The 21,805-nt window shown below is 50.9% G+C and overlaps 1 protein-coding gene across 1 annotated transcript; it reads left to right on the top strand.

Moving 5' to 3' along the window:
• Positions 1 to 10,485: 10,485 nt before the first annotated feature.
• PTF1A (pancreas associated transcription factor 1a) lies at positions 10,486 to 11,855 on the top strand. Its single transcript, XM_046678428.1, has 2 exons — positions 10,486 to 11,263; positions 11,653 to 11,855. Exons 1-2 carry the CDS (start codon positions 10,486 to 10,488, stop codon positions 11,853 to 11,855), a joined length of 981 nt encoding a protein of 326 aa, XP_046534384.1.
• Positions 11,856 to 21,805: the final 9,950 nt, after the last annotated feature.

Below are 21,805 nucleotides of genomic sequence, written 5' to 3'. Positions count from 1 at the left end.
AGAGAGAACCCTGTTGTTCGGGTTTTTTTTGAGGAAGATTAGCCCCGAGGTAACAGCTGCCGCCAATCCTCCTCTTTTTGCTGAGGAAGACTGGCCCTGAGCTAACATCTGTGCCCATCTTCCTCTACTTTATATGTGGGATGCCTGCCACAGCATGGCTTGACAAGTGGAGTGTAAGTCTGTGCCCAGGATTCCAACCGGCGAACCCTGGACCACCAAAGCGGAGACCATCAACTTAACCACTACGCCACTGGGCCGGCCCCAAGAACTCATTTTTTTAAATGCCTGTGCTATCACCTCTCAGGCATGTCTCTTCGTCTTCTTCTTTCTTCTATAATTGAGATATTTAACAAACAACGTATTCAATACCATATTGTATAATTGAAAGTTGCTATGAGAGTAAAGCCTTAATGTTCTCACCACCACAACACCACGAGGGTAATTATGTGAGGTGAAGAACATGTTAGCCAGCCCTGGGGTCTAGCGGTTAAGACTTGGGCCTGGGTTCATTTCCCGCTGAGGGAACCACACCACCCGTCTGTTGGGTGTCATACTGTGATGACTGCGTGTTGCTGGGATGCTGAAAGCTCTGCCACTGGTATTTCAAATACCAGCAGGGTCATCCATGGTGGACAGGTTTCAGCAGAGCTTCCAGACTAAGGCATACTAGGAAAAAGTACCTGGCCACCCAGTTCGAAAATAGTGACCATGAAAACCCTGTGAACAGCAGTGGAGTATGTCTGATACAGCGCCGGGCGGGGAGAGGATGGCTCAGAAAGACGGGGCCGGGTTCCCTCTGCTGTCCACGGGGCGCTGGGAGTTGGAGTCAGCACTAACAACAACAGCAAAGATTGTGTTAACTAACCTTATTGTGGTGAACACTCACCATATATACATGTATTTAATCATCACATTGTACACTGTAAACTTACACAATGGTGTGTGTCAATTACATCTCAATAAAGCTGGGGGTGGGGGCCCTTATTAATTAAGCCACCAAGGTAGGGGGCACAGCATGAGAAGCAGCGTTTATTGAGCGCCTACTGTGTATCAGATACTTTACACGTATCATTTCATTTACTTTCCACGCCAATCCTTACAGTAGATATTATTTCTTCCCATTTCTATTGCCAATGAAACTAAAGCTCAGCAAGATGAAACAATTTATCCAGGAACTGACAACTGTAAGGAGTAGAGCAGATATTTGAATCTGTATTCAGATCTATATGCATCAGACGTCCATGTTTTTCCATTTTCTATTGCTTCATATTCCAAACTCTTCCTCTTGGTTCTTCTCTCATTTTCCTTCGCTTCCCTTTTACCTCCCTGTCCGCTTCCTCTCTGCCTTCTAACCCCTTCACCTGAAGCCAAACATGTATTTGATAACCATCTGGAACAGTATTTCTCAAACTTGACTTTGAACATATCTGTATATTTATATGTGTGTACACATTTATATACACACATAAGCGCATATATGCACTTCTATATAAAATCTCCATCCTTTTCATAGACAAACAAAATAACAACCAATAAAAGCTTTTACAGGCCCTCAGTGTCAGCTTAAATTATGATTAATATAAAATTGCTTAAATATTTGCAAATATAAAGTTAGTATAAACTATGTATATGTGTTGCTCTTATATAACTACAAAACCAAACAGATTAAAAGTGTTTTAAAATCTATAAATCAATAAAATTCAAATTAACCTGAATTTGATGTGAAAGCTGATATGACTGTGTTGTAACGACATTTCCCACTTGATGTTGGTCCCTATCTTCAGCCCACCTGTGTCATGTGATGATTCAGTGCTCCCTCCCATTTCAGTAAACTCCCATGATAACTTTGTTATCTTGTTTTGTGATTATTTGGTCTTTTCTTGGCACAAACACAACATCTGTGTATTTTCTTTAGTCTGAAGCGATTAAAATAGTCTCTTGGGCACCACCACCATCTTAAACACCAGTGTAAACGCAGATTCAGGCTCAGAGTCAAAGGCAAGGCCAGGTTACAAGGTGGTCATCCAGCCGGACCAGAATATGCTCATACTTTATTGTCATTGTTTTTTAAGATTAGCATCTAAACGAGGTCAAAAAATTGAAAAGAAGTGTTGTAATTAACTTGTAGAGACAATTTAAAAAATACGGATCCTGAAAATCAGAGGTCCATGAAAATGAGAGATGCAAGATAGGTCCTCAGCAGGTAAATTGAACTCCTGGGTGTGGAAACAGCCCCCTTGTTATGAAGAGAGAAAAGGCTGCGCGATGGTCCACCCATTGCAGAGGCACGAGCAGACTGGGGAGGACTGTCTCCTGGAACGAGCCCGGCTTCGGTCTCGTTCCAGGCGAGGAAAGACCTCGGGCTTCTCTGCAGGGCCCGTGAGGATGGAGAAGTGAGTGGAGAAAGTGGTCTCCTGTGCTCAGGGCCTTGGTGTGGGTCTGGCGGTGTCTTCGAGAGGGACGAGGGAGATGCTGCAGGAGAGAACAGGAGGGACTGTCCTGTGCAAATGCCCCAGTTGTGTGCTGTGGTCTTGTTCCACCCCTTCCCAGCTTTTCCCTGTGGGACGCACTGAGTAAATGACACTTTTCTAGCTCCCCATTTATAGCCGTGAGCATTAGCCAAAGCCCACAAACAGGCCTAATCCTAAACGCCTCCAAGAGTTGTGGGAACAGTTAAATCCAGGTGCGCTGCCTCTTCTGGTGTCAGCCGCGAATCAAGCCCAGTGTTTCTGGGGCTTTTTTTTTGAGGAAGATTGGCTCTGGGCTAACATCTGCTGCCAATCCTCCTCTTTGTGCTGAGGAAGACTGGCCCTGAGCTAACATCTGTGCCCATCTTCCTCTACTTTACACGTGGGCCGCCCGCCACAGCATGGCTTGCCAGGCAGTGCCATGTCCTCACCTGGGATCCAAACTGGCAAACCCTGGGCCACCGAAGCAGAACGTGTGCACTTAACTGCTGTGCCATCAGGCCGGCCCCATCGTTTGTGACGTATTTGTCAAGACTTGCCCACTAAAATCTAGGAGATTGGGTCGGGGTGGGCAAAGCCGAGAAGAATGACTCCCCGTGATTAACAGGCTCCCACCTCTCACTGACGGTCTAGACTCATCCATTCCACCACTGCTTACTGAGTACCCACTACTGCTAACTAGCTTCCTGAGCAACCACCACTGTGCACTGGGCCTGTGTCATCTCCCTGAATCCTCCCAATAGCCCAACCAGGCGGTGTTCTTATTATTTCTTTCTGCATCTGCAGAAACGGAGGCACACATGATTTAGGCCACTTGCCCCACGAGCAGGTGAGTGGCAGAGCCACCGGAATTGGAGCAGCCAGGCTCCAGAGCCCCCCCCGCAAGGAGCTCCACCTCCCCAGCCTGTCGGGCTGGATGTCTGGGCTTTGTTATGGAAAGTCGGGTGCTATTTTCCACGTCACAAAAACATGCTCAAGTCTCTAGTGCAGTCAAATCTGAGAGGGGTCTTGGGGTGGCAAAGCCGAGACACAGCAGAGCACAGGGTGCTTATTTCTTGGAATGCACAAGCATGAAAAGTGGACCTCCAGACTTTTTGGCAGCTTTCTCCAATAACTGATGTTTCTTGACTAACGGTACGTGCCTCTCGGCCTGAACCAGGCATGGGCTGGCCTAAGCTTCTTCCAGCACATGTTAACCCAGCTGAGGACAAGTTTTTGCTCTAGATAGGATTTTCAGGGAGAAATAATGATAGCGCCACGCCGTACCCCAACATCTTCAGGACCACTGATATGAGCGAAAGCAAAGGTATTATCCATACGAGGTAGAAACAAATCTGAGGGAACCAAAACCACAGCCTGCCAAGCAAGGAATGAGTCAGAGCACAGACAGAATATGAAGATGTTCTAAGAGACGTGGAAAGTATGACCTGAGCTGCGAGTGCCCAGGAGTGAGTGGTGCTCAAGTGACAATGAAATTATCCGACGGCAAAGTCATACGATGAACCATCACGCCACCGTTAAAGCCTGTCAGGAAAGATATGGAGAAATTATGGTAAGATTCAGTCAAGTGAAAAACGCAAGATACAAAATTAGAAATACATGGAAGAAAATAGACCAAAATGTTAACAGTAGTCACCTGTAGCCTATGGGATTCTAGACAATGCAGACAATATGGTGGTCTTAATGAGTATTTAGTAACTTCAAATTTCCTTTATGTTGTTGAATTCCTCTAACTTTTGTCAGATGTTGATTTCATGCAGGGAATAACATTTCACCTAATGCCATCCCATTTCAACTGTGCTGCATGTGGGAGTTAGACAGTTACAGAAGGGGCCCTCCAGGACCTGGCCCATGTGCAGGGCACCTGTGTCTGGCTGCCCCTGCCAGCCCTCACTGGTCCCATCTACCAGAGGGTTCTTGCTGAATTTTGGAGACAGCACAAGCTATTATCCAGTTTCTCCGGAGGGCTCCGCCCCAGCTTATATGAAGAGATCATAAACTCCAAAATTTTTCTTTTAAAAAAATAAGTTCACTAATTTTTTTAAAAAAATTTTCTGCATCTAAGTTCACATGTTTCAAAAATCAGAAGATACAAAAGAGTATACAGGGAAAAATTCTATCATTAGCCACTTGGTTGTTCTCTCAATGCAATTAACATCGTCGCTTTCTTGTGTACCCGTCTAGAAATGTTTGATGCCTGCACAAATGTACTCAAGCATGTTCACTGTCCTCTTTTTTAAATGCAAGCAGGAGCACACTAGCCACTCTTGCTTCTTTCACTCAATGATGTATCCTGGAGAGCATTCCACATCACTACATCAAAAGCGCTCTCACTCTTTTTTACGGCTGCTGAATACTCCATTACGTGGATGTACCATAATTCACTGAAGGCCCTGCAGATGGATAGGAAGCCAGAAAACACATATAGCTTTAAGAAGAAATAAGCAGAAAAAAAGCCCAAAGTTCCTGTTTCTATTAAATTCATTTTTTCCCTCTCAGTGCTCACTATGGAGCCAAGACCAAGAAGTCTGGTAATGACTTGCAGTGTTTACAAGACTAAAGGTCAAACACCCATCAGAATAACAAGCCTGAAGGACAAGTTCAGAAGCTTTGCTAGTCATCAAATAAACCTTGGCATGTCAGAAAACGCTTATTTGGATAATTATATCAGCATTTCAGTGTTTCTCCCTCAAAAGATTAATGTTTAACAACTCGAAACATAAAAGTGAGAAGGAAGGAGGTGGGTGTTCCATATTGGGATTTTCTCCATGTCTCATGGCAGCCATGTGCCTCCTGCCCTCACTCCCAGATGGGACATGGCCCACATTTTTCTTTTTTTTAGGCTGAGCAGCCTCAGAGTGGAGAGTGTCTGATGGGAAACCCTGGAAAACGATGCTGACTTCCCACTCCTTATGTTAGAAATCCATTTTTTTCCACTTGTGGCTCCATGGTGCCAGCTGTGTCACTCCTGGAGAGTTATTTAGCCTTTCTGACTTGTATTATTGGCAAATAATAAAATACCTGCCCAGTTTATCTCACAGTGCTGGGTTTTAGGAGCAAAGAAGCGAATCCATGTGAAAATCAGCTACATTACGGGTAGAGACAAAGGAAGGGCAGAAAGATGCCACAGAACATGGATGAGACATAGAGCCAGCCACACCTGCTGTTGAGTTCTGACCCCTTCTCTTACCGGCCATGCAGCCGAGGACTTAAGGCCGAGCCTCATTTATCCTCCGGCTGAAGTAAAGAGGACAGCTTTCGGCTTGCAGAATTACGAGGGTGAGTGATGAATATGTCTGCGAGTCCTCCAAAATGCTCACTTCCACCTTTTCTAGCACATGGGCAGTATCACTTCTTCCTATCTTAGGACAGAATAAGTGTAAGATCTTCAAACCAAACCAAGGAGCTCAGACTAGTGGAAAGGAGAGCAGGAGCAGAACAAGGAGAGAGCGCATCACGGTGTGTGAGAAAGTGAGGAGTGAATTAAGGCTGAAGTAGAGAGCACAGGAGGAGGATGCAGAGGAGGGCAGGGCTAGTTCAGGGAAGGCCTGGTACGCTGTTCAAGGCGCTTAGCAGCATCCAGGCCAGTCATTGCCAGGATGGAATCAAATGTCACATGATCAGAGTGGGCCTTCTGAGTGGAGAAATTGTCCAGAATCTATATGGTGTGACTTTGGGGGCCACGAAAGTCCCATGATGCCATGTTTACCTTTGCATACTTTGTCTGATGCTGGAAATTGCCCCATTCAGTGACTCCTTCCTCAGCACATCAGGAGGTGCTGTGATATCTGCAGGCTGGGAAGGTGGTACTTGGTAATCTGGGCCAGCTTAGAACTGAGCCTGGACTGACTACATTGCACATCAGTATAACTACACCTTTTATGAGGGGGCTGAAGCAGGGCTAGAGTCTGCTCTCAGAAGGCAGTGGAAAGAGCAGTGGGCTGAGGTCGATTGGGACTGACATTAACATGCTGTGTGCCCTTAGGGAAGTCACTGAACCTCTCTGGGCTTCAGAGGCCTTTCAACATAAACCCCATGACTCTATTTTCCAAATCTCTTCCTAACAGTATAGGGATAAAGGGTGGGTTGATGAGGGCACTCAAGTGGGTAGGAGAAAGGTTTCACAGAATGGGGGATGAAGGAGGAGTGACAAAGAAAGGGGAAATAGACACAGGAGAGGTTAAACCAGCCGCGTGACATCAACTGTGTGTCTAGGAGTGGGGAAGGGGACAATCTGGGTCAAGAGGAATTAACATGGAGCCATTTTCAATTTGGCAGACAGACCATGAGTCACATCCACAAGCACCCGCTTGCAAGCACTAAGCGAGGAGGGTGGAATGCCGTGAGGACGAGACGGGTGTATCTGGTCTCTGTGGAGTTTGGGCTCCAGCGGGGAGGACATATGCCCGTGGCATCGAGCTCTATGGGAGGTATGAAGGGGACACTGAAGGATGGAGAGCCTGGAGGCCCCGTTCTTTGTTAGTGGTCTCTGCCCGAAATCCATCCTGGGCAGGAGCCTGGGACCTGCGCCCCCACTCTCCAGTCATTGTTCCCAAAAGCTGGAGAAAACTCTAGAAGTGTTTGATGGGAAACAAATGAACAGGTATTCAGGCCCTTGAGACTCCTAGGAGGGAGAGAGAGCTGAGAGAGAGAGATTGACAGAGCTGAGAGACAGAGAGAGAGAGAACACCAAAGCTTCCTTCATGCCTGACAGCCTTTTGTAGAATTTCTCCTGAAACTGAGAACATTGAAGATGACGTGAGGCTTCTGAGCAGCAGCCCCGAAAGAGGTATGGTGGAGTCTACCTGGCCCAGGACAACAGGTGACACCGAGCCCCTTTCAAATGATTTGAAAAAGGCTCAAGGGTTTGTCAGGATTTGGCACTAAAAAGAAGGAAGTGACCTCGCCCCTGCCTACCTTAGGGGGTGGAGGTTATTTATAACGAGGCAGGGGTTCTTTATAAGGTGGGGACATGTCTCCTGAGGACAGAGGCTGGAGAGGCTCACAGGTCTGGGACCAGCTCTGTCCCTCTCTCCAGGAAGTACCTGGAACCTTTTGATCTAGTCCCTCTGCCTGTCCGCCACTGCCCAGGGACCCAGGGAGTGCCGAGGGAGGGGCTGGAATGAGAGTTGGGGCCTCTAGGCCAGCTAGGGTTCTGTCCCAGCCATCTCCTCATCCGACCTGTTGCTTCGAGAGGCAGAGGGCAGCCGTCCACACTGTCGTGACCTCCAGTGACCCAGAGAAAATTTCCTTTATTAGCGGTGACGTCTTTCTTCTTTCTGTTAGAGAAAAGAACGATCATGTCTTACTTAAGGACAGGGTGTGTGTATGTGTGTGAGTGTGTGTGTGCGTGCGCATGCCCACACCAGCAGCCCAGCATCAGCGTCTGCAGGCCTGGCCCTGCTTCCCAACGGAAGCAGTTTGCAGACAGCCAACAATTCTGTAAAAGAAAACCCGTGGGAGTGAGGAGGTGGAGCGCGAGGAGGGTTGTGTCCAGAACAAGTGAACTTCTTCTCTTTTCCTCCTACCCCATGCTTATCCATGCAGCCCCAGTAGCTGCCCAGAATGTCCATGCCAGCTCTGCTCAGCCTCATGGCACAGTAAGGTTTCCTACCAGCAGTGGACCTCCCAGCAGCTAAGCTGAAAGCCCAGGGTAAGTTTCTGTGCCCGTTTACAGACGCATCAAGCACATGCAAGATGACTTTCTGCAGAAGCTGACTGTGAAGATCACACTGACTAAAAAGATACCCCGATAACACACTTACTGCCTCCCACATCCCCCCGCCTCCTCCCCAACACATCCATGCCACTAACACACTCTCCCCACAACCGCCTAGATCTGTCAGGATCCAGTCTTTCCTTCACGGAATGGTTATCGATATTTTGGATAAGGCTTTGAAGTCTGGTCATTTATTACTCTTCCAAGTCTTCAGATTGATCCGAGGGGATGGTCCCACTTGGTTTTAGTCTAACCAGGTGAGGGAAGGGGAGGCGGGCCGTCTAAATGTAAAGAGAATTGGGTGCACACCACCAGGGGGCTGGATCTCTCATCTTGAACTACCCTCCCCCCCCAAGCCCACCCCGAGAGCTTCCCTTTCTTTGAGGTGAGAAAGATAAATCTCAAAGCAGGAAATTGTGGCTCTGGGCTCTGACACAGGGACCCTCTCCACATTTGCATCCCGTTAGGAATAATTACCTCACTGTGAAGGAGCGCGGACTGAGAAGCTAACGCATGAAAGAACTTGCTGAAATCAGTGAGTGTGTGGGTTAAAATGTCTGGAGTTCTTGACAGTTCAAGGTAGGGCAATCTCTGGTCTTTTAATCTATGTCTCTTTTGCCCTTAACTTTTTGGTTTTAGAATTCAGTTAAAGTGTCATGTCTAAAACCAAGGAGCGTGTTTAAGTCGCTGTTCTTGGTCATGGACTTGGATTTTCAGAGGAGTCTGAACACCCACAAGAAGCTTCTGCTGGGACAAGTGTCTGGAAAAGGAAGCGGCTGAGCCAGGAAGACGATGACTCTCGGTCCTGCGTTGAGAGAGCGCGCGCCATCGGCGGGACTTCTTAACTCTCCGGGGCTGGAAGCTGGAGCTCGGCTTTTAACGGCAATTGCCCCGACCTTGCAAGTGTTTCTTTGTTACTCTTAAACTGAGGCATTCATGTTGCATCGGAGTCTGTGATAAACTGTGTCATGGGGCAGAGCGTATACGTTCTGTGTTTGTTTTTTTAAAAGGTCGAGAGAAAAAAATCATTCAAGGATGGTCCCGGTGGCCAGCCAGAAAGGTGAGAGATTCAGGCTTTGAAAACGGTTCGCACTCTGCCCTTTCACGTCCACGCCCTCCCTCCGGACTGCCTCGGAGCAGACGATTCAATTGACTCCTTTTGTATCCGGTTTTATTGCTCCGAACCCCCAGGGTCTCGATATGCTGCTCTCAGAAGAAACGCGCCCCACTGAGCTGCTCTCGGAGGCAGGCCCTCCCGTGTCCCCGTTTCTTTATCCGGGAGGGGGAGAGGGGGAGGCGAGGCCGGCAGCGGGGCCGGCGTCACTGGCAGCGCGGGTACCCGGCACCAGAGTCCAGCTCCCGAGCGGCGTCCCGCAGGCGCGCGCCCTTGGACCCGGCGCAGCGTCTGGAACGCCTTGGGAGCTGGACCGCGTCGCCTGTCACCCCCCCCCCCCCCCCGGCACACACTGTGCAAACTTTACAATAATCCTTGAAAGGTCCGGTGATGAGACAGAAGCCCCGAATGGAACCAGGCCTGCGCGCGCCCAGGGTATGGGGGTCGTGAAATGCACCAACCCGGCCTGCCCAGGCTGCAGGCACCTTCCGCGCCGACCCCCGAGGAGGAGCGAGCTCCGCCAGCAATCCGCTCCTGCCGTCTAGGCCGCAGGCTGGCACCCTTATGGCCTTTTGTGGCTGCGCAAAGACACTGCGCGCTGATGCCCTAGCCCCGGGAAGGACAGGCCGGGCTCTGCGCCGAGCGCGCGGGCAGGCGGCGGGCGCCTCGGGCCACAGGTGCCTCTGGAGTCCCGTGCCTGGCAGGTACAGAGCGGTCGCCAGCGGAGCGGGTGGGGAGGGGCAGGAGGAGTCCCAGACCGCCAGGGCCCCGCCTCTCCTTCGCCCCGGGAGCTCCCACAGGGAGGAAAGCCTCCCCAGCCCCCGCGCCGCCGGCCGGGCCTCCCTGCCCCCTCCCCGCCGGCACCCCGTTCTCGGTGATTGGCTGGCGCCGCGGGTCCCTGGCACGCGCCTGTGGATGTAGTTATAAGAATCCTCGCGTGCCGGCCCTCAGCTTCAGCAAGTCGGCCACAGCCCTCCCCAGCGCAGCGCGGGCGCTGGCCAGAGCGCAGCGGCCGCGGGCACTCCAGGGAGGCCCCGGGGGCGGGAAGCGGGCGGGCCGTCCTCATTGCCTCCCGCGCCAGGCCAGGGAGGGAGGGGGCTGCCAGACAAGCAAGAACTACCACAACCCACTTACAGAGAATCCCCTCGGGCCACCAGTCCCTTCGGCCCGCGGCGGCGCACAGCATGGACGCGGTGCTGCTAGAGCACTTCCCCGGGGGCCTGGACGCCTTCCCGTCTCCTTACTTTGACGACGAGGACTTCTTCACCGACCAGTCCTCTCGGGACCCTCTGGAGGATGGCGATGAGCTGCTGGCGGACGAGCAGGCCGAGGTGGAGTTCCTCAGCCACCAGCTGCACGAGTACTGCTACCGTGACGGGGCGTGCCTGCTGCTGCAGCCCGCGCCCTCGGCGGCCCCGCACGCGCTCGCCCCGCCGCCCTCGGGGGGTCCCGGCGAGCCGGAGGACGGCGGCGGCGGCTATTGCTGCGACGCGGGGGCGCCCCCCGGCGGCTTCCCCTATTCGCCCGGCTCTCCGCCCTCGTGCCTGGCCTACCCGTGCGCCGGCGCGGCCGCGCTGTCCCCCGGGGCCCGGCTGCGCGGCCTGAGCGGGGCGGCGGCGGCGGCGCGGCGGCGGCGGCGGGTGCGCTCCGAGGCCGAGCTGCAGCAGCTGCGCCAGGCGGCCAACGTGCGCGAGCGGCGGCGCATGCAGTCCATCAACGACGCCTTCGAGGGGCTGCGCTCGCACATCCCCACGCTGCCCTACGAGAAGCGCCTCTCCAAGGTGGACACGCTGCGCCTGGCCATCGGCTACATCAACTTCCTCAGCGAGCTCGTGCAGGCCGACCTGCCCCTGCGCGGCGGCGGCGCGGGAGGCGGCGGCGGGCTGGGCGGCGGCGGGCGCCTGGGTGGGGACAGCCCGGGCAGCCAGGCCCAGAAAGTCATCATCTGCCATCGGGGCACCCGTAAGTGCGTCCGCCTGCCAGCTCAGGGAGACGGGGACGGGCGCGGGAAGGGCCCGGAAGGGCTGGGTGAACAGTCGGACAAGCTGACTGACAGACAAACAGATGGTCCCTGGGCGCCGGCGACCTTGAGCGCGAGCTGGCTTTTCTCAGGTTTTTTCCACCACTTTGACCGCAGCTCGGAGGGCGCACGTCCCCGACAGACTTGCAGCTCCTGGGATTCCGGGGAGGGGGCGCTGGGGGCTTGAGGGGTGGAGAAAGAAGGTGGTTCTAAAGTAACCTAAGATGCTTGTTCTGTCGAGGCGCCCAAGAGGGGATCCTAAAGGACCGGAGGGCACCGCTGGGAATAGAGTTGGACATTCACAGTCTGTTTTCTCTTCTCACCTCCTCAGGGTCCCCCTCCCCCAGCGACCCGGATTATGGCCTCCCCCCTCTTGCGGGACACTCTCTCTCTTGGACAGATGAAAAACAACTCAAAGAACAAAATATTATCCGAACAGCCAAAGTGTGGACCCCAGAGGACCCCAGAAAACTCAACAGCAAATCTTCCTTCAGCAACATAGAAAACGAACCGCCCTTTGAGTTTGTGTCCTGAGAGGTCCCAGACCTGCCTGAGAACCTGATTATGTCTCTGTGCATATTGTACATGTAAATTATAATGTAAATGTAACTTAAGAATCACATTTTTCTAATGGCAATCAATTGTTATTTATCTATTTATTATCCTGTCGAGTTAATTAAATAGATGATCTCTTTTTAAATATATAATTTATATAATTTATCCTGATTTTCTAAAAATATGCAATAGTTTATGATTCCCCCAGCACCTTTGGCAGAACTCTGCATTGTTGGAAGAACTCTGGCCAGAAAACTTCATGCTAATTTATTGCCAGATGTGGTTTATTTCTAAGTGATGTTAATAAATACTATGTACACCTTTTTCTAAAAGTTGTTTGTTTAGTACGTGATGGGGGGGTGGTTATATCTTTAAAAAGAAGAATTAACTTACTTCGTAAAAAATAACTGAAGCGGAAAGTCAAAACGTAGCTATCTAGTAAGAACCACATTTTAGTTAGATTTAACTGAAAGGAAGTAGGTCAGAGGTTAGGCCCCCACTCTCTAAGAGCCTTCGTCCATCGGCATCGCCTGCCCTAAGTGGTACCTTTGGCCTGCATTTTTAGCCTATCTTCCAAATACCCTAAGGCAAATAGGTCATGGAGTATTTATTATTCCCATTTTTCAGAGGGGAAAGCTAAGGCTCAGAGACAATGTTGGACTTACCCAAGGTCACCCGCACCCTGCCTAATCGTAAAGCAAACGCGCTGTGTCCGGTGGCAACAGGGGGTCCGTTTCCGGGCTGGCCAAGGGAAGGGGCCGTTCAGCTTCCACCGGCTGGGGCTCTGGAGCTGCCCCGCGACTGACACCCTCTCCAGTTACAGCATCAGGTACAGGGAACTCAGATGTACCCCTCTCAAGAGACAGGGCAGGCGACGGTGCTGAGCCCGGAGACCCCTCGGATGCCTCCCAACGCCACCCAGGGTCTTTTAGGTAAGGGGAGCAGAAGCATGGTCTCTCCACCACTTCTGCGACTGGGTTACTTCTAAAACTGACCTTTTTGTCTGCAACAGAATCCCGTCCCCCTTGGTAAGCAGCTTGGAGAGAAGGCGAGTCTGGGCGGAGGGCGCAGGGCCGCCCCCTAGCGAAGGGGAGAGGCGCGAGGGTGCGGCTGGGCAAGCCCCGGAAGCCCAGGCTCTGGTTAGCTTCCTCTGTAGCTACTGGGCGCCTCCCTGACCCTGGGGGCGCCCCTAATTGCGGGCTGGAGCCGGGGCGCGCGGAGGCTGACGGCGGGGCGGGCGCGCGCTGGGACACCGGGGGCGCGGACGGGGAGGCGCGGCGCGGGGCCGCGCGCCAGGCGCGCACCTCCTGGCGGCACCGCTGCCCCCGCGCCGCACAGGCCGGGTCAGGCGCCTGGCCAGCCTAGGTACAATCGCAGATCTCCCCTGGTACCCACGGCCTTGCCGAAGGACAATATGTCGGCAGCATGCTAATTGCTTTAACCTAGTTTCAGCCCCACCGAGGGGTTCCCCCGCGCGCTGCGGGTGCCATGGACGTCGTCCAAGAGCAATTAAAGCGAGGCCGAGAACCCGACCCCGCAGCGCGGCCTGGCCAGACACGCGGAGATTCTGGGTCGCGAAGCTCCCAGGAGGCCCTTGGCCATGGACCCTCTCGCCCTTTCAGCCTGCGCAGCCTCTCCCGTCTCTCCTCCTAAAAGATGGAGATTTCACACTGGAGGCAGAATTTGGGAAGGAGAGAAAAATAATTCGATTTTGTCCTGTATTAGGGCCTCATTAAACACGAAAGTTGCTTTTGCACAAATGCTTCTATCAGGCATGTAATCTCATTACGCTCATTAGAAAGTCAAATGTTAGGCAGACTTCAACTTAATGGTAAGTTATGTAAGTCTTGTGCCGTTTTCTTGGGCTGTGTAGACCTGCGTTGCAATGGGATTGGGTAACGGGGCCCTCCGCGGTTAAAACACTACAATCATTGTGATGTGGCACCTTTTATTTTGCGGGCCACTTTTTTGTGATTCAATGCGTCAACACATCCTTTAGTGCGGTGCAGATGGAGCGGAAGAGCCGCGCCGAGAGTGTAAAACACCAGGGTCTCTATCTTGTCATTCTTCTGTCCTGACTTGGCAAGTCCCTTTAAACACAATCTTCAAAGAGACTGACAGCTTCTTTTTATTTACTCATAATCCATTCATTCTAGTGTAGCAATTCTTAAAAAAAAAAAAATGCGGCAGTAAAAGCAGAACAAACGTATCATTTCAGAGTCTCCTTTGGAGTCAGAGAGGCCCGAGCTGCGCTCCGTGCAGGAGCGGCTGTCCTTGTGGCAGCGCCAGGCTGGAGCGCCTCTGGCCTGGGGCATCTCTGGCCAGTAAACACAGCCTGGCACTGGAAGGATCAGTGTGGAGGCAGTTTGAGTGACAGGTATTCAGCGGTCCTTCTAAGTCCACCCTTTTCTTCCAACTTTAAAAAAAAGTGTATGAAAATAATTGAGTAAGCCCAGCTCCTGGATGCTGTGGAGATCTTTTGCTCAGGCCTGCTCTTCTGAGCACCCACCAGCCCCTACCCTGAAACCCAGCCTGGGACCACCAGGAGAAAGAGTTTCAAGTCCTCTCTGGCTGCCCTTGTCCATTTAGCATAATAAAGAAGCTGCAAACCCAGAACAGGGTGCACTTTGCCATCTCTACTGTCAAGCTGGCTAAATCATTTCCCAGTGGTCAAGACTCCTCTGTTGTGGTCGTAGAGGGAGGGAGTACTAGAGAGGGTTTGACAAAGTCTTCTGAGGAGAGAGTTTGGGTGGGGTCCCTTCCCTCCCCACACACCACTCTCCCTCCTGCCAAATACAAATAGTCAATTGCAGCCCATCCTGCGGGTCTCCTTCCCAGCTGGCTCTGCCATTTGGCCTTGGTGTCAGGGCACCAATGACTCTACTCAGTAAAAGCCCCTTTTCCCCATCCCTCTCTTTCCTGCCTTTCCAGTGGGCAGTAGGGTCAGGGTCCTCTCATGGTTGCCTTAAAAGATATTACATGTCACAAAAAGATGGCTTTCTATTTTCAGAGACTGGAACCTGAGACACCACACCTCTTCTCTTTGCTTTTCGTCGGGGAGTTCTCAGTTTGGAGGTGAAGTAGGGTGGGGGTTGTTCGTGTGGGGGTGGGGGGAGCTGAAGGAGGAAAGGCAAGAAGAGGAGAGGGGAGCCACCTCCCCATCCTGAGCTGGGTGGCCTGTGGGTTGAAGCCCCTTTGTGGAGCTTCTTGCTTCCCATGGAGGAGACACTATGGATTAATTAAAAGTTCTCATAAAAAGTTGAAATCTGGAGCCTGTAGGTCCCATAAGGCAGAAACAGTAGGTGGGAAAGAGAGTGAGTCTGCCACCCCAGGCTGGGAGCAGAGCGCATAAAGAGCCTTGTTGGAACTCCTGTGAAATCGGCTGCGGGTGATTCCCAGGACTGCTCATCTGCCAGGACCAGGATTAACGCCCCTCGGTGGAGAGGGTGTGAAGCCTCTTAAATCCATAAACTCATCCCATTTCCATTAATGGGCCTTTGCGGTGGCACCGAGTACCAGCTGCGAGGTTGAACAAACACCAGTTGAGCGCTCCCTGGTGAACCTCTCTGGGAAGAGCCCTCGCCCTCCCTCTCTCCCTCGCCCTCCCCTCCCACTGCCTTTCCAAAGCCTTCTGCAGCCTGTGGGAATGGTCCTAAATAATTCCACCACCAATTGCGTTTTTGAGATCTGGAACCACTGGGAGGAAGCGATTCCCACGACGGGATGTGAGGTCTGGCCAACAGGTGTTCGGAGTTGGCCCAGGGAGATGGGGAAACCCAGGGAGGGAGACGGGCTGCCAGAAAGCAGGCTGCTCCCGGCTTTACAGGCCGTGGAAGCTGCAGACAATCGAAATGATATCTTTATTGCTAGGTTCATGTCCTGGGCTATAACATATCAATCCCTGTCGTGGTTCTCTAGGATGCACCTGGTATTTCAAACTTGTTCTTTTTGTGCTTCTGGGTCTTGGGCTGCAGCTGCCTAAAACAAGCAAAGAGAGAGGCCCTTACAATGTCTCCAAGACGTGTTGGCATGGTTTGCCTGTCTTTAATGTACCATTAACTATTGTCTTTACACAATATGGGAACTGTAAAGCATGACATGTGTTATAATAAAACACATTTTCAATGATACACTTGGACTTGAAGCCGGGGTGCTGCACACAAACAGGCCCAAATCTTGTTTTGTCTCCCTGGCTAAGCCTACTGGCAATTAAACTTAAGACCACTGTTCCCCCCCGCTCCTGATCAGCCAATTAAATTTTATGTCTCCTAATTTTTCACATAGAAAAAAATCTCCGTGCTGGCCCCTAAAGACATTGATTTTCTTGCTATCACCTGGCGCTCAGACCTTAGTTCCATTTATCAACAAGGAAACGTCAGGCCGTTACATAAAGTGACTCTGTTACCATCAGGCTCTCACCATCCTGGCCTATTGTTTTCCCTTGTTAATAACTCATTACCAGGATTTAACAAATCAACCATTACATATGTTTTGTGTCTCCATATTTTGATCCGTACGATTAAGCAGATGTTACGATTGAAAATTGAAAAGTCCAAGGCTACTCTCCTCTGAAAGAAAGAGGGCAGCCTCAAACAACGAGCTAACAATGAGATTCAGAAGATCTTCAGAAAAACATTTACCACCAATAAACAGACTCCAACCTGCTCCATTTCAACCATTGTGTGCTTTGGGGGAATAATTAAGTTTAATAGGAATAGGTCTGGAGGGTTTTCAATGCCAAGACCACAGGTGCGGGGTGGCATGATGAATGATTTGCCTGATTTTTGCCAAGCTCAAGGGCTCTTCTCTTGGACTTTCAAGCAGATAGAAAATATTGTCATTTCTTTTAATTCACAGCATTACTTTCAAGCCGAACAAAGGCCTGGGCCGGGGTGGAGGCGGGGAAAAGGCTCGGCTGTAATGAAGCGCCTCGGAAGCGGAGGTGCAGCGGAGGAGGCTGCGGCGGCGGCGGAGCGCGCTGCGGCGTTTGTGCGCAAGTGACTCTCCTGTGCCACACACAAAAGGCTTCCTTCTCCCCACCTTCTGCCGCTTTTCAGCCCTCGGGCCCCCGCCGAGCCGGCTCCCGGGACGCTGGGGGGGCTCCTGGCCCCATCCCCAGGGCAGCTTGGCCTTTGGGACGCCCGCCTCTGCCAAGGCAATTCTCGCCAAACTTTCCCCAAACTCGGCGGGCTGGGGAGGGACCCTGGCCGGAGGCGCGCATGCGCCCCGCCCGCTGCTCCGTGTTCCCAGAGTGTGGGCGAGCCGGGGTGGAGTCGGAGAAGTATCCCCGGAGGCCCGTCTAGCCCCTGCTCCCAGGGCAGTCGGGGATCGGGTGTTGTCTGTCTGCCCTCGAGGCTGGAAGTGGCTGCCCGGCGCCCGGCTCTCCGCAGTTCTGCTATCTTTGCGCATGGAAGTCTCCAAGAGGCGCTCCAGGAAGCGGCGAGCAGAGAGAGGCGCGAACGGCCTGAAGGAGGGCAGGAGATGAGACGCAAGGCTTCCTTTGGGGAGGCCCGGGGCCGCTACGCCCCCAGGCCGCGCGGGAAGCCCTCGGGCGGCCGCCTGCAGAGGGCCCCGTGGCCCGGGGCGCAGGCTGTGGCGAGCTGGTTTTGCCTCTGGGCCGAGGTGCCAGCGCTACCAGTGGCAGTAGCGGGGGCGCAGGTTTCTGGCTCGCTTCTACTTTCGGGTCCCTGGGGATCTACCCTTGCTTCTCGGGGGTTCTTGGCCCTTGGCTATCCCCGCAGCTTCGCATCAACCCCTTTTCTGGGGGGTCGGCACCTGTTCCAAACAGCCGGTTGCGCTGACATTGTTTTGGAGAGGCGCCGGCGCTTTGCTGGATGGTGGCGGTGTGTGTGGAGGCCCCCAGACGCCAGGAGAGAATTTAGGGTTCCCTGATAGTGAGAGTCACCCCCTCCCCGTCTCTTGTGGCGCGCAGCGTGCTTCACCCTTGCCTGTGTCCGGGGCACCCAAGGCGTCCTGGGCACTCTTGCGCTTTGCCCACTCTGGGGACTTCTCACGTAGCTCTTTGCAATTTGGGCGGAAGGATTAGACAAAGATCGCGATTAGAGACACACCAAGGGTTAATTAAATCCTCTCTTTTCTCTTCCTCGTCCCTCCTTCCCCCACCCTGCAGCCAGATAAGAATCTCTAGTTCCCCACCCCCACCTCCCAGCGCTCCTAGAGAAAGCTAGCTGCTTTCGCACTCCCGTCTCAGGGGAAGTGGCAGTTGGGGGTATTCTCACTCTTAAAGTGAATTTTTCTTAATTATTTCTAGTTTTACGATTTCTTTTCAGCGATTGCAGAGGATCCCCTTTTGCTCCTTTCTTGTTTGGGCAACTGAGCGTCTCCCAGACAGCTCACCTCTAGTGTGCAAGCCTTTGGAATTGGATTCTGGTGCTAAGGCTAGCTAGCGGATGTTTCTACAAGGAGTTTTATTACGAAATCTAGTTGGGCAAGCCTTGTGAAATACATAACAACAGCGCGTTGGCATTTGGGTTTTCAAAAAGAGAGGTGGGCTCGCATTGGAGCAACTCAGAAAAAAATTATCTTCCAACGTCCATCCGTGACATGCTAAATACAAATACAATTTGTAAAAAGAGCCACTTCTAAATGAAGGACGCCGGCCTGCAGCCCCACACCTAACACTGGTGCATAAAATTAAGTAGTAAGGTTCAACAATTAGCATTCGTGCCAATAGCAAGTGTGTGATTCCTCTAAGCAATTATTTGGAAGTTTTTCCATACTTTTGAAAACATACTTGATGCCTCATTTCTTTGATGGCTGCTCAATAGACACCATGAGAGCTAGCTGAGCTGCCCCCTCCCCGGCCTTCCTGTTGCTTGCACGGCTTTCATCCAGGGCCTGAATTGTGTTGTCAAAGTTTAGTAGACGAAAAAGGAGGGGGCATGAGAACTGAGGGGGGGTCTTGAAAAGTCTTGGAAATCGGTATATTTTGCAGGTGTAGAATGCGCCTAATAACCATGGCTAGTGCGTGCTCCCCAATGGCGAGGGTATGACAGGGACAGCTGGCTCAGTTTTCAGTGTGAAAACACCCCCTCAGTGGACCAAACACAACGACACTGACCTTTCTGCGGGGGGAACTGAGATGTGCCTTTGACTGAATTAGCCATAAAGGCGTCTTGCTATGACTTTTGTTCCCCACGAAAGCAAAGAAATATTGCGTTTAATATGAGAAGCACTGTTCACAGCTTTTCTGTGCCCCTTAAGAAATATTACAGTGCTGATTTACTGGCCCTCTTCCACTGGGTTGGCCCCGAGGCCGAGGTGGAGGGGTGGGGATGAGGCGGCAGAAGCAACGTGCTAAATTCCCTGTTGCCTTTTTCCAGAGCTCTCTCTTTGCGGCAGCAAATTTATCAATCTTTTCATCTGACAATACTTTGAAATATATCATTGTCATCCAGAGTTGTTTGATAGATTATCTCCAGGCACACAGCCTTTTCCAAGGTCAAGTTGAAGATTCTTGTTTGCTGTTTAACTGAGTTGTTTAAAAACTCAGAACAATGCCTGCCTGTTAAGTTTTCACTTGTTCTCATGGGGCATTCCAAAGCAAGTTTTCCTATTGACCGGCTGTCGGGACATTTCATCCTCTTGAGCTTCTAAATTCAGCAACCAGGGCTTGGCAATGAAATCAACAGGAGGAGAAGTGAGATTTAACATTAGCCCTCGCAGACGCCAAGGAGATTAAGCCATCTTTCACATCTTCTCAAAGTGTGTACTAATTTTTCTCTGCATGTCGCGAGCTGGTTATAGCCACACGCATCTCATTGAACTTTCTGCCTTTATTCCAGTGGGAAGCTGCAAATACACTCCTCTAAAGCAGAAGTGCAAAGAAATTGTGGCCACTCTTGTCTTTGTCAGCGCATAACCTGTCTCTCTAAGGACATTTTAAAATAAAGTCAGCCTCTAAATCATCGTGTTTTATGGGCATATTTATTTATGTTTTTAATGGAAGGACTGGCTGCACAGTTTCCTCTATATCTGCGATGATTGATTTTTTTTTTTATTCAGCCAACTTTTATTTACCTTGCAAAAATGTTCTGGACCAGTGTGATAAATTACAGATATGCAAATTTCTTTGAATGGTGTTGGAAGTGTGTCTAGCTGGAGCTGAATAACTCCTTGCAAGTCAGTCTGTGCGCGCTCAGGACCCCAGGGAGCTGATCAAAGCACCCATTCTCTTTCATCCCCGGTATTCTCCTCCAAACTATTTCGATACAATATGTTTCCATGATGCACTTAATGTGCTAGGGACATAGAACTCATTACAACCTAGCTAGTTCTGCCGACCTCTTTGTTCCGAGGCAGAAAGTCAAAGAAAAAAGGAAAAGCGCTGCCAGTTGCCAGCTTTCTGAAATGCTAAAGCGTGCGTCATTTTTCACCAGGTCTCGTCTTGATATCCTCAAAAGACAAACTATGAAACCGGCCTCAGCCCTTTCTGGCATTAATTACACTGCTGTCCAGCCGATCTGTTTTTCCTATTATATGCATTTCTCAGCAGGGATTTTTTTTTTTTTTTTGCAAGACTAATGCAGCTGCAACCTAAACTATGAATGCGTTTTTATCACTCTGGAAAAAGTAAGTGAAAAGGCTGCAAAACATACAACTAAACTTTCTTAAGGCGTCTGGTGGATAACTGATGTAGGGCGGGACTTGAGAGAGATTTGCAACTCTGTAAACCTGAAATTGATTAGAGCCTCAGGCCCTTCCAGTGCGCCCTCAGCGTTCTGTGGAGACACTCACTGTGCCATTTGAAATTCCACTTTGGTACCCAGATAAATCTTGAAGGTGAAACCTTTCAAAGTTTCTGTGAAAATCCTAAAATGAAACAGTCTGTATTGCACCCAACGAGGAGGATGCTTCCAAGGAATTTCCGCCCAGGATACTAAGACACAGAATATACATTCTGTTTCATTTCCTCCATTCCTTGTAGGGTTGATTGGTTGGTGGAAATGGCTGGCAGCCAGTTCTGGGAAAGGTTCCAGACCTGACTCCGATTAACCCTCTCTGGTGAAACTCTGCTGGAAACCAACTCACCAGCAATTGCCATTAATCTACTTACTAATTAAGCCAATTCATTTCTAAAGGAGAAAAATTCCTTTCTTTAGCCAAACTGATGGGAGGAAATTTGAAAGAAGCGCCAAACTGTGTAACTGTAATTCAGCCAAGGACTGCTAAAACAAGGTGTTGATATATAGCAGCAGATTTAAAACAAGTTTCTAGGGCAACACCGCTTTGGAGACGGTGGCATATAGTGCATAGGAGATGAAGCTCGAATAATGCTCCACGGCGCTATGCCACCCCATGTACTTGCGTTGAAAGTAACAAGTCTCGCTCCAATTAAATGTAGTGCCTTTTACGCACAAATAAATCGCCTCTCTAGCTTTCTTTTGCGCCAGAATATATCAGCTTTATGTGACAGCTACCACAAATATATTTCTTGAGATTTAATAAATAGCTTTAGAAATTTGTAATCCAGAGTCTACGATCCTGAAACTGGGCTAGAGTCTGGGCCTAACTTGTAGTTAGGGGAACAGAAAGGATCAAGCTGAACATTACGCACGGAAGAAAGCAAACCAGTCTTTCAGTGAATGGTACCTGACATTCCGGAAAGAACAGGTACGTGAATCTGGATCTTGATCCTTACCGAGAAGCAAGACTCTAGAGTTTCCCCACATACTAACGAATTGTTCATGGCTTTTCAGATACGGCTAGGAGCCCCGTGCGGATGTCAGAGAAGAGTGGACCGCCCTAGAGGAAATTTAACATCCCTTTCGAGGCATTACGGCTACCCTTCAGCGGGATTAGGTGGCGGACAAGGAGGCGGCAAGTCATTTGATTTCGTGTTATAGAGAGACTAGATGGGTTAGAGAGGGAGTGAAACGAATTTAGTGCCTTAAACTTTTTAATTGAAG

The sequence above is a fragment of the Equus quagga genome, chromosome 12 (genome assembly GCF_021613505.1).
Source record: "Equus quagga isolate Etosha38 chromosome 12, UCLA_HA_Equagga_1.0, whole genome shotgun sequence".
Taxonomy (NCBI): Eukaryota; Metazoa; Chordata; class Mammalia; order Perissodactyla; family Equidae; genus Equus; species Equus quagga.
This window is presented reverse-complemented; position numbering and strand designations above follow the sequence as displayed.

Excerpts from the sequence above, each read along its gene's own strand:
- PTF1A (XM_046678428.1), top strand. The coding sequence starts at position 10,486 with ATGGACGCGGTGCTGCTAGAGCACTTCCCCGGGGGCCTGGACGCCTTC. Across the intron at positions 11,264-11,652 it reads CATCTGCCATCGGGGCACCC|GGTCCCCCTCCCCCAGCGAC; the intron begins GTAAGTGCGTCC and ends TCACCTCCTCAG.